At 43.2% G+C, this 15,614-nt stretch overlaps 1 protein-coding gene across 8 annotated transcripts in view; it reads left to right on the plus strand.

Annotated features, from left to right (window-relative positions):
- Positions 1-15,614, plus strand: part of TRPM3 (transient receptor potential cation channel subfamily M member 3) — a 485,893-nt gene that overhangs the window by 397,330 nt on the left and 72,949 nt on the right. For 6 of the 8 annotated variants that reach the window (XM_027041047.2, XM_027041052.2, XM_053205281.1 and 3 more), the window contains 7 exons: positions 1,643-1,678; positions 1,837-1,977; positions 4,955-4,984; positions 5,838-6,127; positions 7,031-7,259; positions 9,632-9,799; positions 14,416-14,556. In XM_027041047.2, the coding sequence (XP_026896848.1) occupies positions 1,643-1,678; positions 1,837-1,977; positions 4,955-4,984; positions 5,838-6,127; positions 7,031-7,259; positions 9,632-9,799; positions 14,416-14,556 (1,035 nt within the window). The remainder of the gene's footprint in view (positions 1-1,642; positions 1,679-1,836; positions 1,978-4,954; positions 4,985-5,837; positions 6,128-7,030; positions 7,260-9,631; positions 9,800-14,415; positions 14,557-15,614) is intronic. The other 2 variants (XM_027041050.2, XM_027041054.2) reach the window with 1 other exon arrangement.

Raw genomic sequence — 15,614 nt, forward strand, 5'->3', positions numbered from 1 at the left:
TCCTGTGCTTAGGCTGCTGCTTCATTTGCTCTCCGTTCATTCCTTCTCGTTCCTATTCCACTGAGAACACCAATGGAGCGATAGGCGTATTTCAAGTCAGTTTCCACGGTGATACGGGGCTATCCCAAACAGGATGACTCACAGACTGTGGCCAGTTAGTTCCGATACTGACAAGAACACAGTACTGAAAAACCTGAAACTGAGACTTGATCCCAACCACATCCATTAATTTCACTGTTTTACTCATTCACATTCTTACCAGCAAAGATTCTGAATGCCTACCACACACCAGCCACTATAAAAGGCACTGGGGATACAATGATCAATAAAGCAATTAAAGCTGTGGGTTTGATAGGGAGGATACAGTGGGCCACCTCTAACCCTGAACCCCTTGCAAATGTATGCTGTTGACCATAGCAAAGCTGAGGAAGCATAACTGAAAACCTACCCTCAGTTAGCAAAACAATTTAAGCTGATTTCCTTATGATGACTATACACTGTAAATTTTCCGATTTTGTCATGTGAACCCACCTGAACCTTTGTTACTAGAACAGCGATTCCACAAACTTTGGTGTATATCAGAATCACCTGGAGAGCTAATAAATCATGTAGAGGCCCATACATTGAAGCAGGACAGGGGCCAGGCCTTTGTACTGTCACCAAGTTTCCCAGGTGGTTCTGATGCCACCGAAATTGAATAACCACCACCAAATCTCACACAGCATCTGGAGTGAGTCCTCCATTAAGGACAAAAGTAGACAAAGCCCTCGTGCTTCTCCTATATATATCCAAGGGCATAGTGCAACGGCTCCCTACACAGTGTGGTACCCTTGCCATTCATGGTATAGGGCATACTTTTGCATCAAGGAAATAAACCAGACAGTGAATTAATTAATCACACCCTTTGAAACTCACTGTGTGCTCAGAACTTCCCACAAATGGAATTAATCCTTCCTTGACCTAGCAGAGCCAGTATCTTTCCTTAGACCCTATAGAGCACCTTTTAGGTGTAGAAGCCAGTAATGAGTAGACAATGGTAAAACCTCTTGTGTTTTCGCACCTATATATGCAAGCAGCTGAAACTTACCCCATAAGAAGCACTCTTTGAAAGAAAATATCCAAAATCTGCTTAATTCTGGGAAAATAAATATTCCCTTGATAGAATCTCTTCTGATGCCACTGTGTTTCTCTTAATAACCACCAGCGGTGCTCCTAAATGGCTTCATCCTGACATCCATCTGCTCTCCTCCTGTGAAAAAGGTGCCAAATTTGTTTCATTGTTAATAGAGGTCTTCCCAAGGGAGATCTGAACTCTGAGCAGAGTCCACCTGATGCAGGCCCTGGTAATAACAACCATCTTCTGGAAGGAGTCTTATCATTTAGTGAGCATGAAGAGGTCAGCAAGAGAGAGGTAACAAGCCTGGGCCAGAGGCAGAGCAGCGCAGGGGGCCCGGAGAACATCTGGGGGAAAGGAGTTGCTAGCGACTAGGACTCGTAGCATTTGCCATGTCAAGCCTTGTGTTTCTTTCTGCTACACTGGTGTTTTTTTCTCCCCAGCTGAAGACTTGAATAAATATTTTGATTTTCTGTTATTGCCGACGATTACTGCATCTTCTTATTTAACTTATGTCTTCTTTCCAAGCGAGAATATCCAGGTTTCGGTTGGATCTATTTTAAGGTGAATTAATTAACCAGCATAATAATACATTCATATGTTTCTTTTTTAATTATTTTTTTTACTCTAAAATAGTTACAGAACACATGGCATAGAATCCCTAGTAAACCACGCTGTCTTTTGGATGTGTTTGTGTGTGTGTTTTCCTCCTTCCCTGATAGGGGAACCTGCCCCCAGACTATAGAATCAGCCTGATTGACATCGGCCTGGTGATCGAGTACCTGATGGGCGGGGCTTATCGCTGTAACTACACACGCAAGCGCTTCCGGACGCTCTACCACAATCTCTTTGGCCCCAAGAGGGTGAGTTTTGCAGCAAGTTTCCTCTTCTGGACTGCTGGGAGGACTAGGGCACGACATATGTGGGGTGTGGCTTCGTTATCTCCAAGGAGCATCTCAGATAAGAAGGCAACTGGTCTACCCACCTCTTCCTCCCTCCCAAATCCTTCAAAAGGAGGAAAGAAAAAAAGGCAATGTATTGGTTGATACACTCCTTTCTCTTCCCCAGAAGGTCCAATTAAAATAAGAAACTGGCAACTGGGAGTGAGCCTTAATGATCAGGGAATAATGAAAGTCAAATTAATCTTATCTACCTCAGTGGTTTTCAAGGTTTTTGGTCTTGGGGTCTATTTATACCTTTAAAAATTATTGAGGACCCCTGGACCCCCAAAAGCTCTTATGTATGGGAGTTCTATCTATGGGTATTATCATGTTAGAAAGTAAAGACTTAAAAATATTTATTCATTAGTAGTTAATATTAATTCATTTTAAGTTAACCACAAGAAGCCCATTAGATGTTAGCATAAATAATGTATTTATGAAAAATAACGATTTTTGTGATAAGAGTAGCATTGTTGTACCCTTTTTGCATATTTCTGTAATATCTGGCTTAATAGAAGACAGCTACATTCTCATATCTACCTTTGCATTCAGTCTGTTGCCAGATGTTTTGGTTGAAATATACAAAGAAAAACTGACTTCATACAGACATGTAACAAATATGACAAGTATATACATATAGAGAGAGAGAGAGAGAAGGAGCATTTTAATAATCTTTACAGATAATTATAGATATTCTTTTTTGCAGTTACATACATCAAAACTCAACAAGTGGCAGGTTTTGTTTTTTTTTTTAATGTTTATTTACTTTTGAGAGACAGAAAGAGATAGAGCTCAAGCAGGGGAGGGCAGAGATAGAGGAAGACACAGAATCTGAAGCAGGATCCAGCTGTCAGCACAGACGCTGGGCTTGAACTTATGAACCATGAGATCATGACCTGACCCAAAGCCAGACGCTTAACCGACTGAGCCACCCAGGCACCCCACAAGTGGCAGTTTCTTAAAGATTAGTTGCAACACGAAATCTGAAATAGCTTCAGTGAACTTTTTATACTCTGTTACTTTAAAATTCATTGGTTGATCTTACACTTTGCGTGGATCTTGTAACATCAAGGATTGTAAAATATTGGTTTGCTGAGTTATACAGATCTCACTGTTGACACATTTCATTAAACAATTTCAAAAACTCACATTCATTAATATCCCTTCCAATCTTGTCAGAAAAGTCTTTAACTTCTGAAAAACTGTCAAGGTCATGGGGGAAAGGATATACAAGTTTTCAAAAATTCTCCTTTTTTTCTAATTGCTGCTTGGAAAATTTTGAATTTTGCCATTGGCAACAAATACCATCAGTTACTTTCCTTGAAACAATAGCCCCACTTCGGCCATTTCCAAAAATATCTGCCAAATGTCCAAGACTAAATAAACATAGTTTGTCTGGCAGTCATTCCTTCCAGCAGACAGTGCATGAAACAATGTGGCCACAAGCCAAGGAACTGCGTGTTTGTCCTCAGGACAACCCATCATAGCTCAGTATGTAAGGAAAGCGCTTAACCCATACTTGCCATTTCATCCCTCAAAACCCTGAAAAGACATTTCTTTAGCATCGAAGATAGAGATTTAATAAAGTTAATATTTTTTTAGGCCTCATCAAGGGCTTCTTAAGTAAAAACTGGATTTTTGTTTGTTTTTAAACTTCAAGTGCATAACAATGGAACGTAATGACCGCTAGTAAAGTTTGGTGCCACAGCCTTCATTCCTGACACCCCCCCCACCCTGCAGTTTTACTCACCATTCTTTTATGCCATCATTGCAAATGTTAACCCAGTGTCAAAGACAAGTAACATCTTAGTATTATTAGGAAAACACCTTTGACTTCACAGAGACCCAGATATCACAGGGTTCCTGGACCGCTTTTGGAGAGCTATTACACTAGCTGGTGGTTGGCATGATTTTTATTTTTAACGAGGCTTATCTTCTGATTTTGAAAGTATTTTGTGGTGCTACGAGGCCACTTTGAAAACACCAGGAAGTATAAATAAGAAAAAAAATCACACAAATTTCAAACTGCTGGGCATTTCAGAAGCTAAAAGGAAAGAAACAGATAGAGGCAAGGTCCAAGCTATTCCTACTTGAGTGGTCAAATCAAATTTGGAGGAATGGTAAGGGCTGCGACCTTACTATTTTACTCAACTTTCAAGAGAGCACTCAACCATTCTGTAACATTTAACACAGAATGGGAATCCCTGACCCCTGAGATGTAATTTTGTGCCTCCCCTCATTAGATATAAATCAAGGGCTGTAATCTGCTGAGTTGTCTTCTCTCTCCGTCTTGGCCTGTGGCTATTTTGCACATTCCCAGCGTGACCATTGATGCTATAGTATGTGCTGGCACTTTCCACACCACTGAGCACCTTTTGCTACCATCGGCACATGCCCTTGTGGTCCCATGACCCTTTGCTCTACTGGACAGCTGCATAGGCGACATGAAGTATCTGAACATATATTCTGAGTAATATTCCAAGTCTCCAGGTAACAGAGGTATTTCAGAGGTTTGAGAAACATCTCATGGTTTGAGTGAACATTTCATGGCTTACCCAAGTGCCTGAGATCATGGAGATGTCGGCTAAATAAGATGGTTCTAGGAAGATGGAAGAAATTTTGGTCCATGAAAGAGATTATAAATCTGCAGGCTCTACCCTGGGGCAATCTCATTGTGCCCCTCTAGATATCTAATTTTCTGTGATTCACTAAAATCACTAAATCCCTAATTCTAGAATTTCTATAAATAGGTTCCTCTTGTAGCATTTTATTTAGTGAAATGAATAAATGCTATGTGGTACCATAGAGATGTTCTATTACCTGGTTAAGATATAATAGGATTCTTTTCTTACCTCTATAAAGAAAGATCTAACTTTATGTATAACATTTTTTTAAACAGCCCAAAGCCTTGAAACTACTGGGAATGGAGGTGAGTATTTGCCCAAATTATTAATGTCAATTATTTATATATATGTATATATATTCATTATTCATTAATATATTCATAAATATTCATTCATATATTCTTTATATATATTCATTCATATACATTCATATACTATATATATAAATAATTGACATATATATATTCATTCAATTGGTAAGGCTTAGTACATGATTCTAAAATAAGGAAGTGGACTTTTTCCCAGTGTTGAGAGGGCAAGTCACAGTAGCTTTGAAAATTCCACCCTGAGGTTACATTAGCAAGAAAATAAATCGTATTTGAAATACTAACTCGATAACCAAGGAAGCATATAAATTCCAGTAAATGAAATCTATTCATGGGTGTTTACAAATGGCAACTGATCCAAAGGCCAGAAATACTTCACAAATGCACCTGAGAGGTATGTAGAAACTCGAGATAGATTATCTGTTTCCCAGCTTTTGTTCATGTGGGTATTGTGGCTTAGGCACCTGCAAGTATAGGATGTCTTTGTCCTTTCAGAGAAAAGGGTAGTGCTGTCCATCATGAGGCACAAATAACCTTACACGTAGGGGAAAAAAAAATGGACAAAAGTAAAGGAAGGAAGGAAGGGAAATTGAAAAATACTCACTGAAAAATACTTACTAAAAGTTGAAGTACAACACTGACATGTTCCCATAGGGCTGATCTTGTTTTAAAGTTAGGAATGAGTGCTTCTGGGATAGGTGCTGGGAAAGGCTAGTTCATTCTGTATCAATCCCAGAGCAGGTTCCGTAGTACATATACAGTAAACAACCATATGATATATTTAGTTGACTCATTTCTCACTCCACCTCTGTTTTTTTCCCTAAAATGACAGGATGATGTTCCCTTGAGGCGAGGAAGAAAGACAACCAAGAAGCGAGAAGAAGAGGTTGACATTGACTTGGACGACCCTGAGATCAACCACTTCCCTTTTCCTTTCCATGAGCTGATGGTGTGGGCCGTCCTGATGAAGAGGCAGAAGATGGCCCTGTTCTTCTGGCAGCACGGCGAGGAGGCCATGGCCAAGGCCCTGGTGGCCTGCAAGCTCTGCAAAGCCATGGCTCACGAGGCGTCTGAGAATGACATGGTTGATGACATCTCCCAGGAACTGAACCACAACTCCAGGTGGGCCAGCCCAGCAAATGGGGTGGTCAAGAGGGGGCAAGAAGAGGAGGCAGGCCCCAAATACTGGAGGGTCTGAGCTACCCAAACCATTCGGCAGAGGTAGGGTCACCTCAGTGGTACACACAGAGGGTGGACACGAATAGTTAACATTTATGGCAAACAGTGCTAGATACACAAGTCCTCACAGATATGTAGATTTTATTTCAGCCTCTCAACTGCCTCAAGAGGTACGTCCTCTTATTATGCATATTTTATATTTAAAATTTTTTTCAGTATTTATGTATTTATTTTGAGAGAGAGAGACAGAGACAGAGACAGAGCACGAGCAGGCGAGAGGCAGAGAGAGGGGGCGAGACACAGAATCTGAAGCAGGCTCCAGGCTCTGAGATGTCAGCACTGAGCCTGAAGTGGGGCTCGAACTCCTGACCTGAGCTGAAGTCAGACTCTTAACCGACTAAGTCACCCAGGTACCCCTATTATGCATATTGTAAAGCTGAAGAAAGTGAGACTCAGAGAATTTAATTAACTTGTCCAGGATCCCAAGCTTGTGGTTGATAAGGCTCAGCTATGAACTGAGGTCTCTCACATGTAAGAAGACCTACCACACTCTACTCGTTGATTTGTTTTGGTCTGCCTCCCCCAACCATCGCCTTGAATTGGGGGCCTTGGGTACCAGGAGCATGTCCTGTTCGGCTTATACCCCCCAGTTCTAAACACAGTACCTAGCACATGGTGGACGCTTCATGGGTGTTAGCTACATGAACACGTGAACAGACTATACCCTATGAGCAACAATGGGGCCACACAGTAACCCCCTTTTGTGGCCTGGCCAGTGGGCCCCCACTTTCATCATCCAAGTCTCCAAGATGGCCAAAGGACAACCCCTCACATTCTGTCTTTCAGGGACTTCGGCCAGCTGGCGGTGGAGCTCCTTGACCAGTCCTATAAGCAGGACGAACAGCTGGCCATGAAACTGCTGACGTATGAGCTCAAGAACTGGAGCAATGCCACCTGCCTGCAGCTTGCTGTGGCTGCCAAGCACCGCGACTTCATTGCACACACGTGCAGCCAGATGCTGCTCACCGACATGTGGATGGGCCGACTGCGCATGCGCAAGAACTCGGGCCTCAAGGTCAGCGCGCCCAGAAGGCCCTGTTGGCTGTGAGGACCGGAGGGTTGGTTTGGAGCTTTCCGAGCTGGTGGAACTAGGCATTTTCTTATCTCAGGAGGGTGGTTTTAAGCCCCAACCGTGACTCAAAATCTTCTATATAGTTTTGTTTTGTTTTTTTCATACAGAGACTACAGCCTACCCCAAGTTCTGCTGAGTCAGAACCTCTGGAGATGGCATGCCTAAACATTAGTATTTTGCAAAAGATCCAAAGGGGATGGTCACACACAGGTACCATAAGAGGTACCATTTGCTCTGGCATAAGCCATGCTGCACCAGGAACCGCGTACCGGGCAACCTTGCGTGGCCGTGCAAACCTCAATGCCTTGGCCCTCCTTTGTACCTTGTCATAGACACCTTGGCTCCCCCCAGCTATGCTTGAGAAATGTTTTCACCTGAAATAAAAATGAGATGGGTTTATGTGTAAAGATGTTGCTAGATCATCTTGGTCTGTTCTTAACTGATGAAAAACACGTTGCAGACCAGTTATGTAGAGTCTGAGTCCATTTTAGGTTTCTCTTAGCCTGTACATGCACAGTTAATATCTGTATAAGTTTTCATTTTTTTTAAGAAACCAGGGAGGATACAGAGCCAAGTGTTTGTAGTGGTTACCTTGGGGGCTGAAGGTACAAGACATGGGATGATGTGTGGCTTTGCTTCTTCATGTTTTCCTCAGTGTTTTACAAGGAAGACATTTAATTGGAAGAAGCAAAAGAAAGAGAAAATGGGAGAGAAAGGACTGAAAGGAGTTTTCAAATGCTTTCTCTGTTTAGAGTTTGTGGCTGTTACAACTGAAGCCAGGCTCATATTTACCTGGGAAATTCCTGGTCTAGGCAACTCTGAGGTCAGCGCAAGGCAAAAAAGGCCAGAGCAATCGGCTAAGGCCACCCTGATGGAACCAGCACCCCTCCCCCATGCCATCCTCCCTGCAGGTTTTTGGCCCCAGAGTCTCAGAAGAGCTCCATGAAGTGGGTCATGGGCACCCTATAGCTGCACTACCAGTGACTGCCAAGCCTGGCTCTCAGATCCGAGGACAGGGTGTCATGTCCCCTCGAGACTGCCAGCATGCCACCTGAGCCTTCTCAGGCCTGCCAGTCACCCTGAGTTCAGGGTCACCACCCTCCATTTTCCCTTAGTGGCTCCAGAGTCCTTGTGGGCATTCAAGCACAGGCCACCCCTGCCTCATTACTTGCGGGTCATTTTCACTCACTGTTCAGGATCTCCCTGAGCCCTCACTTTGGTGCAGTTTCTTCAAGGAAGTTCATATTCAGAAGACTTATAGAGCAGAACCAGTTTAGTGATTGGGCAAAAAGGCGGGAGAAGATCTGGGGAAGACAAATCACGTGTGGGATTATCATTCAAATGGAGAATGAGGGGCACTGGGTGGCTCAATCGGTTAAGCGTCCAACTTCGGCTCAGGTCATGATCTCACAGTTTGTGAGTTCGAGACCACATGGGGCTCTGTGCTGCCGGGTTAGAGCCTGGAGCCTGCTTCCAATTCTGTGTCTCCCTCTCTCTCTGCCCCTCCCCCACTGGCGCGCGTGCTCTCTCTCAAAAATAAATAAACGTTAAAAAAATGAAAAACAAATGGAGAATGAGATTGCCCTCTCGTGAGAAGGGTCCATGTATTTATTACCATCACATGGAGGCTGAAGCATATTGTTTATACATGATAGAAACACAGTGCTGGGCTTCCTGGAGTGTTTGTGTAGGGGATTCTCATGGTGAATACAAAGCCCACGTGTGTGTGTGTGTGTGTGTGTGTGTGTGTGTGTGTGTGTGTTTCTGTTGTGCAGTAGCAAGTGTCAGGGGAATACTCCGAAATGAAAACATGCTTTCCCACTTGGATTTTCTCAAGGTCAATTTAGGACACGGAGATACCCAGATGACTCCACTTGATGTGTTAGCAAACAAATGCCAGTGGACGTGCATTTGAATTGATTTCACAAAGCCAAGCGCTAATGGCTAAATGAAAGTCTGAATTCTTTCTCACTTTTCCCTTGAGCAGGGCCCCTCATTCTCCTCAGCTTCCCCCATGCAAAGTGGGTGTTAATTGGGTGGATTTGGGTAAGATGCTCCTTTTCTCCAAAAACTACTATGTGCTGTTATGCGCAGCTACTACTGTGCATAACAGTTCCCGGATGGGCACGAGTGACCCTCTGCGTGTTAACATGTGCAGGTGCCTCACTCAGGGCACACACATGTGCCCACATGCACGTGTGCACTCACATACACACCCCACCACCCTAGGCCCTCTGATTCTAAGAAAAAAAAAAACCACCCTCATCTTAATCCTTTAAATGTGATTATTATTATTATCATTATTATTACTTTAGGTAATTCTGGGAATTCTACTTCCTCCTTCAATTCTCAGCTTGGAGTTCAAGAACAAAGACGACATGCCGTATATGTCTCAGGCCCAGGAAATCCACCTCCAAGAAAAGGAACCAGAAGAGCCGGAGAAGCCCACAAAGGAAAAAGATGAGGAGGATATGGAACTGACAGTAAGGAAAACTATCCCGTCCTTGTCCTTGTCCGCGGGTGGCAAGCCTACTCCACCTTTCCTGTTGATACAACTTAAGACTCAGTGACTCCCAAGGTCACCCTCCAACCAGGTGCTTTCATTTAAGTGTGAGACCAGAGTATTACAAAAGTGTCTTCTCTAGGCACAGATAACATAACAATAGGGACTATTTCTGTGCAAAATCCTTCAGCCAGGGTCACAGGACAACCCAGTGAAATCCAAAAGCCAGGCACCCCCAGTTGTCCAAACAAGCCACGCTTTATAAAGGAGCAGGTGCTGGGGCAGTCTTAGCATACGAAGAAGGCAAAGGAATGTATGTGGGGGCAGCCAGCCGAGCCACACTGGGCTGGAGCCCTTCTGGTGATCAGATGCTACGCCTTTATCTGTCTTCAGGGTCAGGCTCACACATGCAGGACTAATTGAATTTTGAGGTTTGTATGGAAGGCTTTTATTAGCTCTTCTGGTATAATTATAGAACATGGATGCTTTATTCTGCAGCGAGAAGGGGCAGCTGGGCATGGGACAGCTTCCTGCAACCCCCGCCTGAGCAGTGTGACCGCTACTGGATCGTGTCCAAAGTCTAAAAATGTCACATGCTGTTAAAGAGACAAACAGGGCTTCGGAGCTTTGGAGACATCGCGTGACAGCTCCATAGGACTTCCTTGATATCCCCCACTCTCCCCACCACCCTGAGCAATGACTGTGATGACTCAAAAAACCTGTAAGGAGAGAAAACCAGAATTGGTTTTGCTCAGGTGACAAAAGGCCCTTTCCATTAGTATACTAGTGGGAGCACCCTGTGAATTGTTTTTCCTCCAGATCAACAGTATTTCCTTCCAAAAGGAAACCATCCCAGCCCCGAGTACAGCAGGGTATAGGCATCTGGCCACTCTTTTGACTGACCAATTATTCACAGTTTTTGACTCACAGAGTTAAAAGCCAGTGTCGGTTTTCCATTTCAGGATTCTTATAAAAACCAGTGGAGGCGCCTGCTCGCCTCTGTGACAGGATCAGATGACTGTCTTCCCTAAAGATCTTACTATAATTTTCGCCTCTGAATCCTTCAAGGATAGAGAATGATATTTTTTAACCATTAACAGAAACAGTAGTACTAATAATACCAAATTTTTATTAGAGGGGTAAAGAGTGTTCATTCTGGAGCCAGAATCCTGCCCCAACACCTACTCACTGTGAGACCTTGGACACCATTTCTTAACCTCTAACATGGGAATGATAACATTGTCTCGCTCACAGGCAGTTTTGCAGTTTAAAAAGTGTACACGTCACTTCTGTAGACTGGGGCCTGGCATATTGTGAACCTTGATAAATGTTTGCGAATATTGTTAGGATGGCACTAAATGTTTGACGTGCGCGTACTCATGGAATCCTCACAAAAATCCCATGAGGTAGGTACTGTTATTATCCATTTTACAGGTGAGGAAGCTGAGACTCAGAGAAGTTAAACTGCCCAAGGTTACCTAGCTAATTAATTGCAAGGCCAGGATTAGAACCCAGACATAGAGATCCCATTGGCCATGCTTTTAGCCTATAGCCTCAGGGATGCAGAGAATTTCTTCTTAGTCTCAAATGTAGGCATTCACTTGGTTTGGTCTACCTCATAGCAGAAAGAATCCAAAAATAATGCACGGGCCTCCTACGTCAAGTATGACTTGGCCTTGAAGCCTCAAGGAAGGACCCTATGAAGGCAGCCACAAGCTGAATCACAGTTCTCTCTGGGTGGGTCTCAAGGAAGAAAACAAAGAAGGCAGCTCCCTTCTGCTCCGTGTGGAGCTTTGAGAACCTGATCCTTCAAGAAATCACACTAAAGGATGCATCTCTCGACTGAGAGCAAAGTCTGCTTCCCAGAGAATAGACCCTGCTGTTGTTTACTGAGAACCTGAGGGAAAGACCTCACACTAGCTCTACTGCCTGGGCTTCTTCCCCACAGGCAGAAACAGCTAGAAGGAAAGGAAGAAGGGATTTTGTGGACTGGTAAAGTTAGGGCTGGATAGCAGATATCTTTAAGCTGGAGCCTCTTTTGACCCTAATGACAAATTCTGTCCCTGCTGGAGCACTGGTGTTCCTTACCCTGGAGAAGATTGGAGAATGCAGCGTGCTGACACCTCCACTCCTTTCATAGGAAAGATATTTGAAGTTCGGTGCTAAACCAATATATCCTTTCTTGGATGGGAGCATTTTCCCCTGGCCCCTCCAAAATTATGCACAAAATATGAGCTTCAATTTCATTATCAGTAGCCTTTAGTGGCCTAGTTGACTTCAATGGATCTTTCCCAGACTTGACATCTGTGTCCAGCCAGCAAAAATTCTCAAATCCATATTATGTAGTGTTGCCTGTATTTGACCCTATTACATTCTGCTTAAGGAATGTAGTCAAAGGAAATGTTTGACTACTGGGAAGAGAAATCAAGAAAATCAGTCAGTTAAGCTGCTTAGGCTGGAATTAATGAAATTTCGAAAATGCTTTACTTAAACCCACAAAAGAAAAGCTTTTAAAAAATGCATTCACTTGGGAACATATCTGAATAATGAAAGCAAGATAGGCCGTGTTGTTTTTGTTTTTTTTCACCTGCATTGCCAGATACGTGTTTTTGCACTCTGCCTAATAAAGCTCCAACATGTCCAGAGACCCAGGGCATTGTCTCAACTCTGTTGGGGAAGCCACTCTTTCTAGCGTTTACCCCAAGATGTCACTGTCCAAGATGCCTACAACTCCCGAAGCTGCCTTTACTAACATCCCATTATGTCCCCAAATTGTATTGTATTATTGAGCAAATAAAGAAGCAGAACAGAAGCAGGGTAATTATGTTACATAAATTATAAATTATAGAAGGATGTAGCTCAGAGTTTCTTGAGGTCAGTGGTCAATATTGATAGAAGTCAAACGTGCCATATCCATCATGGAGATTGACCCAGCTCGCTGATCAAAATAAAGGCTTGGATAGGCCATCGAATGGGATCTTACCTATTCATTAAGTCAAGGTAATTTCCTAGCCATAGAGGCTTTAAAGGAATGGAAGTTGCCTTGTTACCCTCTCCAGAAATCCTATTGGTTACAGGTTCATCATTTGCGATTGTTACATATTTAAGAAGGTGGATAGTTGAGGCAATGACAAAAGTAGTTGGAACTATTTGTATATCTTGAGTAAGGTGGTTTGAAACCAGAATTATCTGCTCTCAAATTCAAGATAAACAAATGGTTTCTATAATTAGATCTCTCAACTCTAAAACTGTATCCCACTCCTTTTTCCTATCCTAAATCCTTGTCAGTCACTGAGTAGTTAGAAGGATTTGCCCTGTTCTTACACTTAATAAAAATCTCATTTCCCAAACATGGTAGAACTAGCCTTGTCTTAGAATAATACCAAAACAATTAAAGTCAAGAAATTATGCTATAATGGAGCCCTAATAACACTTTTCTTTTTCCTGGCGAGAAATTCCCAACCAGATTATTTTCGTCAAGACTATCCAAGAAAAGTCTCAGTTCATTGTAACTAAACACTAGCTAGTATACATAGAGCACTTATTAAGTGTCAAATGCTTATTTATTTGTAGACCAATCCTATAGCAGGTGCCATTATTACCTCCAATTTAAAGATAAACTAAGATTCAGAGTGGTTAAAAGATTTACCTCGGGTGCCATGGATTCTAAGCATCCAAGAGAGGATTCGGTCCTCCTTCTGAATGACTCAAAGTCTGGAACTCTTCACCAGTAGGATCTTCAGCCATATTTGACTCATCCTGCCACTTGCTACCCAGACAGGCATGCATCTGCCTTTTCTCAAAGTCTGCCTTTTTTGTGATGTTTTATTGTCATTTTTGCCACTGCTGTTGACATGGGTGAGAAGGAAATAATTCGATTCGTAAGGAAACTTCCAACAGCTTGGAGATGAGGCCTCTCCAGGTCAGGCCTGACTTCTAGTCCCACCCAGCAGAATCTCCCATGCAGAAGAAGGCATTGTGCTTAGAAGTCGCCATGAAACTAATCCCAGCAGTAATTTGGGTTTTATGAAGTTTGAGATCAGGGAACCAAGGTTTATGCCTAAGGGTTGAGGAGAGGTTTCTAACCTAACTAAGCTCCAGGCACTTCAGATAACCTAATACTCGTAACCTTTGGGTAAGTTAGATATTACTGGTCCAGTGTGTTTGTTTGTTTATTTGTTTGTTTTTACTTAAGAGTCATTAGCATGAGTAGATAGAATTCAAACCCAAATCTGCCTGTCTCACTACTATGGGGAGGGGGTGGAAAGAAAAGAGATTCCTGGCCTTCCAAGGCTATGCTCTTTCTCCTCTCAGAACTCTGGTATCTTCCATTATGGAATCTTCCAGAGCTCCCATGGCAGAAGAGAAGATAATGGTAACAGATATCCCTAAGACCTTCTATCCCAGGCACATACCTTTGATTCTATATATGACGCAAATGCACACCTAGGGAAGGCACAACCTGTGAATCTCTGGGGACCTTGGATAAAACCCTTAGGTTCTGTGAGCATGCATTCCTGATGTGTAAAATAAGCACATTGAGTCGCATGCTCTCCAGAGCCCTGCAATGATGGTGTCGATTCTCTTCCACTGTAGGCGATGTTGGGACGAAACAATGGGGAGTCTTCCAGAAAGAAGGATGAAGAGGAAGTTCAGAGCAGACACCGGTTAATCCCCCTGGGCAGAAAAATCTATGAATTCTACAATGCACCCATTGTGAAGTTCTGGTTCTACACTGTAAGCATCTTCCTTTTTCTTCTTCCTAATGGGTGACCACAAAGAGCCAATGTCAATTTCACCTGCACCCTTGTGGTTTCCTCTGTGAGTCATAATATAAGGATCACACAGGCAGGGATGAAAGCTTTTCCCAAGAGTTCTGTAAGACGTGTGGAGTTTGTGAGGCGGCTTCTACAGCTTCTGCATTTCTCCTCCTTGCAGAAAATAAAGGAAATGGTAAAAGTGAGAACTAACAGAAATAGAGGTGGGACGAGTATGAGTCTAGCAAAAAAAATAGATGTCATTTTATAAAACACTTGTGTGTTCTGGATGGATGAGCGCTGGATCGGAGTTGCCCATTTTAGATGCCAATCCTGGGGGTAGGGAACATTTGAAGGGTAAGGGCTGAGCAGAGTTTTCAAAGTAACGCCACTAAAGGTGGGTAGCCTAAGTGCGTAACTACTCCCAATCTGCTAGTGTCATCAAACAGCCTTTCTTGTTCAGACATGATGAAACAACATGCCAACCAAAGCAGCAAAAACTACTCGAAGTAACTACAGTCACAGTGGAGATTGTTCCATGCGCACCCTGCAAATATTTTGTCTTCACAGGATGAAATCTTGTCCCTGAAATAGCCTCTTGATATTATAGAAATGGCTAGACTCTTGGTTTCCTACTTCTGTTTTTCATGAAGGTGAGCTTCCCCCAGGTCATCTCTGGTTCTCTCCAGTCACAGTGGCACTGTGCCAGATGAGGGACAGGTGTCTGTATTTTTGGCCTTTCTCACAACCAGCTACCCACCAGGCACCTTAGTCAGCAAAGGAAAATCCTAGTCTGAGGCCAAGATGACTCAAATGACCAGATGAGGTGTTTCTGTGCATGCGTGTGGTCCCATATGCCAACACTTAACGCTGCCTTTCAGTGAGGCTTTCTGAGCCTCAGCACTGTTCACATGGGGTGCAGAAAAATTCTTTGCTTAGGAGGACTGTCCTGTGTACTGTACCATGTCCAGCAGCACCCCTGGCCTCAGTTCACTAGATGCCAGGAGCACTCTCCAGCCTCCACGTATGACAACCACA

The sequence above is a fragment of the Acinonyx jubatus genome, chromosome D4, assembly GCF_027475565.1.
Source record: "Acinonyx jubatus isolate Ajub_Pintada_27869175 chromosome D4, VMU_Ajub_asm_v1.0, whole genome shotgun sequence".
In the NCBI taxonomy this organism is placed as follows: domain Eukaryota; kingdom Metazoa; phylum Chordata; class Mammalia; order Carnivora; family Felidae; genus Acinonyx; species Acinonyx jubatus.